Raw genomic sequence first — 10,579 nt, forward strand, 5'->3', positions numbered from 1 at the left:
CATCGTCGCGGACCTCCTCCGCCCCCACCGTCGCGCCTCCGACCGCCACTGCCGCTGTCGTTGCGCCTCCGAGAGAGAGAGAGAGAGGGCTGAGAGAGAGGAGAGAAGTGGGAGATCGAAGGAGAGTGAGGGAGAGAGAAGAAAGGAGAGGAGAGGGAGTGGGGGTGATAGATTTTTAAGGTGGAGGGAGGCCGGCTGGACTTTTTGCAGGCGTGCCTCTTAACAGGCCCGCATGTGAAAATAATCATATTTTCGCATGCGGACATGTTAAGAGGCCCGCCTTCAAAAATCAATTTTTGCATACGGGTCTCTTAAAGAGTCGTATGCAAAAATATTGGTTGATTTTTCTGACGCGACAAGTTATGGTCTGTCTGCAAACTAAATAGGATCTCGTCCAGAAAAATCATTTTGGTACTAACGAGCTAAACAACCAGCTCGTGAACGACAAGGTTAGCTTAGATTAACACTACAAATTTGAGCCGATCCGAGCCACGAGCTTGGAGCTTTTTTTTCCACCCCTACTCCCATCACATGAACACCAATATACCGTCTTAAAAACCAAAATCTTAAGAAAAAAACCTGAACAGACCACCTGAATAATAATAAAAAAAAGAACATGACATGACGATGCGCTACATACAGCCATACCGGTAGCCTGTAGGCGATGGTCGCCGGCCGGCACCCACCAACCGACTTCAGGACACGCCGCTGCCGCCGACGATGTACGGCCGGCCGCCGGTCGCCGGGATTCCCGATCGAGCGCCGCGTTTTAATCTGTAGCTATATATCCCTGTACACTCGCGGAGGAATGGAGTAGTGGAGGAATAGTAGAGCGAGGCATCGCATGGACGACGACTCAGCCAGCGCTGGATACATATGGATCGATGCTGCAGTCTCGAATGCAATATGATGAAGAAGACAACTAGTAAACAGTAATCATAAACAGTGGAGATGTGTGGACTGCGGAAGCCGCCGCGATGACTCCCACCCCACATACTCGCTGCCGACACGTGACGAAGAAGAAGAGCGATGGCGGATGGCGAGAGATGTGAGCGACGAGAAGGATTGCGATTGGACTACCCCAGTCTACCAAGCACTGATGACATTTTTTTTTCCTTGAGAGGGTATAAGGTAGGACGCACACGAACACATACCACACACTCACCATAACACACGCTAGGATTGAAATTGGAGACACTAGACCTCAGTGCACGGGAAACGTGCAGTACCACTGATCACGCACGCGTGTGTACCCCATTATCTAACCGGGACCAACTGAAGTTAGTCCCGGGAAAGAGGGGGAAAAACCCCCCGGGTGAAGCCGTGAGCAGACAATGTGCAGGGCTTTAATTTTGCGTTCACGAGGTTGGGGCTATGAATTATACTCCCTATGTTTTTTAATATATGACGTTATTGACTTTTTAGTTACATTTGAACATTCGTCTTGTTAAAAAAATGTAATTATCATTTATTTCATTGTGACTTGATTTATCGTCAAATGTTCTTTTAAGCATGACTTAATTTTTTTTATATTTGCTCAGAATTTTTGATTTATAAGATGAAAAGTCCAACGTTTGTTAAAAAGTCAAGGCGGCATATATTAAAAAATAGAGGTAGTACGAAACAACATGGAAGTATGCCCCATTCGCCCTAGGGTTAAGCATTAACTATTAATAGAAACATCGATTTAACTCATATTTTTTTAAAAAAAAACTTATATAGATGGTTTTTTGAGGAAAAAAACTCACACCGCGTAAGAGTTTGAAAAGCATATGTTGTGATAAGCCCGGTGATTGATAAGCTGGCCCAATAAGCCAAATTGAATACAGAACTACACTTCACTGTACTGCATGTAGGTAATTAAACTCCAATTGTGCCAATAGACACATCAACAGACACATACAACAACGGTGTGTTTTCCTTTTTAGTCATATAGAATCCATATCAAGCTAACTAATATTCTCATGACAACAATGCAACATGCAACACAACCAACAACAGAATAAAAATACATGTAAAAGAGTGTTCTGATGGAGAAAACGACAATGTCTATCGTGAAGTGAGAGTGACTACAAGGGATTATGAATCTTCGACCTCTGAATGAGGTAGCGCATTGATCAGGTATGTCCAGCTTCAGTCAACAAATTGTGACCACCGAGACAATATAATGCCATTGTGCATTCAGGTTGAATCAACATTTTGTAACCCTCCTGGCCGTTACACCACCTTCTGATCTTCTTCAAGCGTTCTGCCACCTCCAGTGGTGGAGAAACCATCTTTGGTCGGTCTGGCAAATTCCACAATAGTCCCGGTTCCAAAAACCAGGACTAAAGATTGTTTTTAGTCCCGGTTATAAAAATTTTGATCTTAAGTCCCGGTTGATGTTACCAACCGGGACTAAAGATGATCTTAAGACCCGGTTCGTGGCCTGTCAGAGACATGTTAGGGGGCCGAGGATCTTTAGTCCCGGTTGGTGTTACCAACCGGGAGTAATCTTTGCTCCCGATTGGTGTTATCAACCGGGACTAAAGAGATCTTTAGTCCCGGTTAAAAACTCTAACCGGGAGTAAATATTTCTCTCCCACATCTAATCGGTTAAGTCCCAAACCAACTTCCTCCTCATTAGATTCTCCTCCTATCTCTCAGATCAGATCTAGCTCCTTCCTCTCCCCTTCCTCCTCCTCCCCCCTCCTCCCCTTCCTCATCCTCCCCTCTCCTCCTCACATCCGAGGGCCGGCGTCGGTGGGCGGCGGGGCCGCACACGGCACGGCGGCGTGCGTCAGTGGCAGCCTGCGGGGCAGCGCGCGGCGGTCGTGACAAGCAGTGGCAGGCGTGTGGCAGCGCGCCGGTTCTCCCTTTTTTATATAATTTGTGATTTGAGAGATGTATAATTTCTTCTATTACAATTTGTGATTCATTGCATGGATCTGAGATGTATAATCGATCTGTGATGCATTTCATTTGTGTGTAATTTGTTTAAGATTTGTGATGTTTTGTAAAATTTAGGATTTGTATTTGTGATGTGAATGATTTGGGATGTTACATTGATTTGGGGATTTGGTATTTGATTTGGCCGGGTATATACATCCAACTCGATTTGGGAGAAAATAAAAAGAAAATGGACTGCCCGAGGACTGCCCTATCGTACCAACCGGGACTAAAGAGGATCGATATTTACTCCCGGTTATTTCATCCGGAACTAAAGATAGCGATCTTTAGTCCCGGACTACAGGGGGGTTACGAACCGAACTAAAAAGCAATTCTCCACCAGTACTCCTTCATCGATGGTCGTTTGCTCAATTTCAAACTGATGCAATGGAGTGACAACTCTCCGATCTCTTCAAGGACAGGGATATTTTCTTCAGTTGCAATCCCCTCATCAAACATCCATTTTCCACTTTTGTTCATGTTGTATGCTCTGGCGAATTCGGAGACTAGTCCATATTTCTCCGGACAATCTCCAACTGGTTGCTTCCTTGTAATGAGTTCCAAAAGAGCAACGCCAAAGCGGTGAACATCGCTTTTTGAGTAGCAATTAGTGTGCCTACATTACGGGTCGATGTAGTTTCTATCGCCTTTAACCATAGATATTCTAGTTGCATTATCCTCAGTAAACCTTGTTGATAATTAATGTAAAGGCTGTGACCTTTGTCATAAAACCATCGTCCAGAAGTATGTTGGATGGAATGACATGATCACCATGCTGAAGAGCGATACGCGACGAATGGAGGTGTTCTAATGCTCGTGAAGTCTTACTTGCAATCTTCAAGCGTCTCTAGTGGGAAATCTTCTTTACAACGCAGAATATCGGAGTGGTTTCTGGCAGCATACTCAGATTATCCATTGTTGTGCTTTGTGCGGAATCCTGTCAATGCAACACGCTCGGCTGTGAATCACCTGCAAAGGGATGAGAGTGACTTTCGGGAATAGGTTCATTTTGCTTCCTTATACTCCCTACGTCCCTAAATATTTTGCCGTTGACTTTCTTAAATATGTTTGACTGTTCGTCTTATTAAAAAAAATTAAGTAATTATTAGTTTTTTCCTATTATTTGATTTATTGTTAAATATGTATTTATGTATACATATAGTTTTACATATTTTACAAAAGTTTTTAATAAAACGAACAGTCAAATATGTTTAAAAAAAGTTAACGTCGTCTAAATATATTTAGGGACGGAGGGATATATGTTTTGAGATGTTGAACTTTTGTGTGCGCGTGTGTTGTTGACTCGTGTAATGACACGATCTAAGTACTCGTTTGTATTTTGTGGGATGGGCACAGCCATGTGGGATAAAGGGCTTGTTCGGCTGCAATACTTGCTGCAGCTGTGCTGCTGCAGCTGCTGCCTTAGCAAATGAGATTATATGTGCAATACTGTTACGGTTGGCTGTATTGCAGCCATATTTAGGCCTACCGAAAAGGCCCTGTAGAAAAATAAAGGAACAATCGTGTTCTTGTCCTTGCTCTACAGTTTAATTATGATTTTACCCTTGATTTTTAGGGTTTACGATTTTGCCCATATTTTTTAAATGAAGTAGCCATCTGCCCTTACTCTGTTAACTCATGGTAACGGTATTAAATGTGTGGTGAATGGACAAATATGCCCCTGCTATTGAGATCAACGACATGGTGGCTGCGGCAGTGTGGCGGCGGCGCACGAGCGAGCGCAAGTGGCACGCCGATTGGGCGAGGTGAGGAGCAGAAGACGCCCGGGCTACTCTAGGCGGGCCGGTACACCGAGCATCATCAGCGTCGATCGGGCGCGGCTTCGCGAAGCAGCCCAGCACGGAAAGCAGCAGGCGACGGTGCCAGCCGGTGAAGCTTCAGCTTCAGCTCCGGCGGCAGCGCGTGAGCAGGTGGGGGCGGAGCCCGTGACCCCGGCAGGATCGGAGCAGTTCCAACGGCAGTGCGTGAGCTCGCGGCGTCGGCTTCCCTGGCAGCAGCACGCGATCGAGCAAGCGATGATTTGGGCGGCGAGCATCTCGTCCATGGGCAGCTAGCAACTTTTTCTCTCTTGTTTCTCCTTTTCCTTTTCCATATATATATATATATATATATATATATATATATATATATATATATATATATATATATATATATATATATATATATATATATATATATATATCCTCTTTTTCTTCTTCCCCATCTTTGCAAGGAATTCATTTGGTGATCAAATATTTTCCTGATGAATGTGATGAATTCCCTGCTCGCTGCTCGCTGGCCGACGGAGCCGCTGATCCTCTTCGCCGCGCGCGAGGATGCTGCTCCTCTCTGCCGCAGACCGCCAGCCGCCTCAATTTGGGGAAATCGTTCCCAACAAGTGGTTGGCCCTTTCAGTAAACCAAGGGTAGGATAGTCATTCATAAATTATAATATTATTTTCTTTCTTCGTTTAATTGGGAAATTCTAGGCCTACCAAACTACCGTCAAAACAGGGACAAACGGCTGTTTCATTTCAAAAAAGCAGGGGCAAAATCACAAACCCTACACAATTGAACTTTGAAGTAAGGGCAAAAACACAATTGCCCCAAAAATAAATGAATATAAGATTGTTGTTTTTAAACAGTTGCCATCTAGTACTCCCTCCGATGGACGAAAAAAATGTTGGTTTTACTTAAAGAAAATCAGAATGAATATAAGATGTGTCACACGTATTTAAAACTTTGTGTTGTGAGAATATATTTCCATGTCCCAAAGGCAGGGACTGCGATTACCATGTCTCCATGTTCAAGGCCAGCTAATGGGTTGGACTGAAATGGGTGGGTTAATGGATTGGTTTCATATCTGGATGGCCTTTGGATGGATGGAAACGAACTATTGGGCTGGGCTGGTTTGGGTGGAGGTAAAAAGGTTTGGATCGGTTTGGTTTTTGGTTATAGATTTTTGGATCCAAATTGGATTTAGTGGAAACCTGAAAACTACTATTGAATTGAAATATATATGTCTGGGATTTACCTACATCATAACGAGTAAAAATTTTACTCACAGATTTATTCATGGTGACTCGTACGAATTTAGAACATTCATTTTTCGATCCAACAATAGTTTTCAGCTTTTCACTACATATGCATTTTCCACCACATATTTTCATACCCAACCCATGGGCCATCTTCCGTCGCTGCCCCAGCTGGGCTCTGGCCAGGGTCATCACCAAGGATATGTCGCCATCGACGGGAGGATTCAGTTAGGGTAGGCATGAAGTTCAGTTCATATTTTCCCTGAATCTTGTTTTTATTGAGAGACAGAGGATTTGGTCATATAGCTGAAATTACTTGTGTTGAACATGTACAATTGTTTATTTTAAATACCATCGCAGCCATGTAATCAAGCAATGCTTGTGAGGCTGGATACATTGGTCGCTAAAAATCAGAGTGCGTTTGTTAAGAAGCGTTGTATCCAGGTCAACTTCATGCTTGTGAGGCAATCGGCTAAACGCTTGCACGACAGGAAGGTTCCATCGGTGCTGCTCAAGCTTGATATTGCCCAAGCATTTGATTCCATCTCTTGGCAATTCATCCTAGAAGTGTTGGAGCACAAAGGCTACGGCTGCCGGTGGCGTTCATGGATTGCCATGCTTTTTCGAACAGCTAGCTCCCATGTTCTGATCAATGGCGAGCCGGGCTGTCCAATTTTGCATCGGTAGGGAGTACGCCAGGGAGACCCAATTTGATGACATCTTTTGGTCGGGCCACCATGGTAAACGTTGTGTTGAGCTCAATTCCTATTTACCTGCTTATGGCCATCAACGCACCGATATGGGTGATCAAAGGGATTGACAAAATTCGCCACGGCTTTCTTTGGGCCGGCAAAGCAATTGCGAACGGCGGAGTCTGTCGGGTTGCTTGGGCCCGAGTTTGTGCTCCCAAGGAGTATGGTGGACTGGGGATTCCAGACTTGGAAAGAATGGGAATTGCACTGCGGTCCTGCTAGCTATGGCAGCAGAGAACATCGCCAGACAAGCCATGGCAAGGGCTTAATATCCCAATCTCACAGAAGGAACGCAACCGGTCTCGGTTTCCACTGTGTGCATGGTGAGCGATGGGAATTCGGCGCTGTTCACCATTGAAGACTCAACTCTTCTATTTCATCTTCAACGAATGCTTGAGATAAACATATGGATGCAGTTTTCTAATGAATAGTGAACCAAAGTTTTTTCATCTTCAAAACCAAATTGTAACGGTAAGATACTGAAATTCTATTTGGCCAAAATGGGCTGACAATCATTGAGGATATCAACACTTTTTTTATTAAAAGATTTACATGTATCATTGTTATGAGACGAGCGTGATTTGGGCCGAGAGATCACAGCCTGTCCTCTGACTCAGCTAGGAGCATGGGAAATGACGGAAATACCCTTCCAAGTCAATGGAGTAAATGAACTCCATATCTCTCACCCCGCTCGCTCGCACTCTAAAAAAAAAAACTGCTGGTCTTCCTACCCACTCGAAAAAAAAAAGATAACTCCGGATAAAAAGCAGTTGGTTAAAAAAATTCGTGCATTAGGTGAGATCCACACTATATATGCCCATTTACAGTGATATGGACCCGTTTCAATGCATGAGCAGATAACTAGTATGGATAAAACCAGAATAATGACAGCGTTAGACGTAATGTCTCTGCAATCATATCATAGATACATACAGACTGATGTTGTTGCCATGACAACATACAATGTGACATCACAGCACAACCAACAATAGGAATTGGCAACTACTACCAAGCACAACACAAACAATCAAGAAGATATGCCCCATACAGGTCAAATCCACCAGATAAATGAATTAGCTACTACCAAGCACGCATAATAGTGCAATACAAATGTGTGAACGAATATCAAACCGGCCGCCACATCTTCATCTCTTCTCTTCTTCTTCTTCTTCTTCATAGATGCCAACAGCCTGTGCATCCATGCCCCTGTGGTGCATGCTGTTTCCAAGCCCTTCGGATCATCCCAAGTTGTTCAGCCACATCCTTCATTGTCGGCCTTATTTCCATGCTAAGGCACCTCAGTGCCAACCTCCCGATGTTTTCAAGAACCACGATATCTTTTTTGGCTGTAATTCCTTTATCAAACATTGCATTCCCACTACCTTCTGTTTTATAAGCTTTGATGAATTCAGGGATGAGGCGAACCGGGCAGTGTTTCTTGTCCTGGTATAAAAGTTTCTTCCTGCTAATGAGTTCTAGCAAAATAATACCAAAACCGTAGACATCGCTTTCAGTTGTCAGGACATCAGACTGTAGAAATTTTGGGTCGATGTAGCTCGGATCATCCCTTATTATTTTTTTTGGCATAAGATCACAGTACTTTTCAACGTTATCAAAAGACAAATTGCCCTTGGTAAGCCTTCTTGATGATGTAAAACCTGAGATTTTTGGCATTAGGTTTTTGTCTAAGAGTATGTTGGTCGACCTGACATCACCGTGTCTCACACAGAATGGTGACGAGTGAAGGTGATCTAATGCTTCTGCAGTCTTTACCGTGATCTTCAGGCGTAACCCTAGTGGGATATCTTGTGCACTATTCAGAATGTCGTATAGACTCCCTCGATCAACATACTCATATACTAGCATGGGAAAATCAGCATCAAAGCAATACCCCAAAAGTTTTATGATGCCCTCGTGAACGATCTGGGACACAATGGATGCTTCATAAAAAATCATGAAGACATCCTCATCTGAAAGGTGACTTTTCACTACCACCAACATATTGTCCTCTAGTGTTCCTTTATTGTACCTACCAATGCCAGACCCTTTGTCACCAAGAGGAGATTTGTAACGCCCCATGACTTCAAATAGATTCTCCTTTGTGAAACTTCTAAAATTGTGTTGTTTAGCCATCTCAGATTTTATTTCCGAAATGGCATTCCGCCTATGGTTGGCCGTAGGAGTAGAGCTGAAAATGCTTGTGCTTTGCTTGTACCCTTTCCTTAATGCGTTCAGCATTCGTGAGGAAGAAGATTTCCGAGCTGCACTTTCCTGCCCCTCCCTATGAGTTTGAAGGGTCCGAAGGCGTTGAGCCACATCATTAATTTTAGGGCGTTCTTCAATGTCCAATGTCAGACATTCAATTGCCAATTTTGCTATTTCTTCAAGAACATTCATATTGCACTCCTCTACTATTTCTGCATCGAACAGTTCCCTCAGCCCTTTTCCGTTTGCACAAGCTTGACCAAAGGATATAATTAAGTTAACGCCGTCCTGTTTTACTCTTTTTCGAGCTATGAGTTCCAAAAGAACTATCCCAAAGCTATAAACATCACTCTTTGGGGTAAGACGGCCATCTCTGACATATAAAGGGTCCACGTAATCTTCACACCCCATAATATGTAAAGTATATCGAGTGAGGCCTCCAGAAAGAGATTTTGAGATGCCAAAATCGGAAACTTTGGCAGTAAGATTGGCATCTAGAAGAATGTTTCCAGGCTTAATATCACCATGATATACAAGGCTGTCACTTGATAAATGCATGTAGCTCAATGCTTCTGCACACCCTACAGCAATGCCCAAGCGTGTATTCAAAGGGATGGAAATTTCCCTGTTGCAAAGTACATCTTCAAGGCTACCATTCAAGATAAACTCAGTTACCATCATTAGAGTGTTTTCTCCAATACAATAGCCTATAAGTTTCACTATATTCTTATGGCTCATTTGGGCATGGATTCTAACCTCTTCCATGAACTCTTCTCTTAAATCCCCACGGATATATCTCTTTACCGCAACTTGACCATCATCATCATCAAGGTCACCGCTAAAGACTTCTCCAAATCCACCTTTTCCAATGAGAGTTCTATAGTTTTTTGTAATTCTTTTTATTTCATCTTCTGTGAATATCCGAACATTATTATTATCGTGGACTTTCCTCATTGTCTTGCTTTGCCCTTGGATAATATCCATGCTATAAGTTTATTCTCTAGAAGTTCAAAAAATGCGCCAACAATATTATATGCCCCGATTCAAAGAAAATGTTGACACCTGTCTCTACAAAAATAATAGTAATATAAATTTGTTGATGACCGTTGTAAGGCACCATATAGTTTAAGTAATTTACTCCAATCTTTTAATAAAGAGAATGTGACATCCACACATTTAACACTGAAGTTAGCAGTGCTAGCTAGTAGATTATCATTTGACAAATACTCCCTCCGTTTTTAAAAATAAAACTGTTGGCTTTCAAACATGACATTTAACTATTTATTTTATTCAAAATTTTAGTATAATATGCAGAAAAAAATATAAGTTATCTTTAAGATAAAGCAAGGCACAACAAAATACAAGAAATTGTTTTTTGAACAAGACAAATGGTTAAACCGTCATGTCTAAAAGTTAATGTCATCATATATTAAAAATTAGAGGAAGTACTTGTTTATCAAATAACAGCCTTCGTTGGAGATTGCAGCAGAGAAACAGCTAGAAACTACCTTTAATTCATACTTAAAAGTCTTAAGGACACATCTTTACATCGTCTTTTACTTGCAAGTCTTAAGTACTTAGCAAGTGAACAATACAAAATATGATGCATGACTATTAAGCTAATAATGTATATTCTTCACCTTATATCTTACACCACCAT

At 42.5% G+C, this 10,579-nt stretch overlaps 1 protein-coding gene across 1 annotated transcript; it reads right to left on the bottom strand.

The window, feature by feature from the left end:
- Nucleotides 1-7,887: 7,887 nt before the first annotated feature.
- Nucleotides 7,888-9,873, bottom strand: LOC107276336 (probable serine/threonine-protein kinase PBL9). The gene is made up of 2 exons (XM_026021692.1): nt 8,336-9,873; nt 7,888-8,281 (listed from the first exon to the last, which is right to left on the bottom strand). The coding sequence occupies exons 1-2, from the start codon at nt 9,871-9,873 to the stop codon at nt 7,888-7,890; spliced, it is 1,932 nt and encodes a 643-aa protein (XP_025877477.1).
- Nucleotides 9,874-10,579: the final 706 nt, after the last annotated feature.

This window comes from Oryza sativa, chromosome 11 (genome assembly GCF_034140825.1).
Source record: "Oryza sativa Japonica Group chromosome 11, ASM3414082v1".
Lineage (NCBI taxonomy): Eukaryota > Viridiplantae > Streptophyta > Magnoliopsida > Poales > Poaceae > Oryza > Oryza sativa.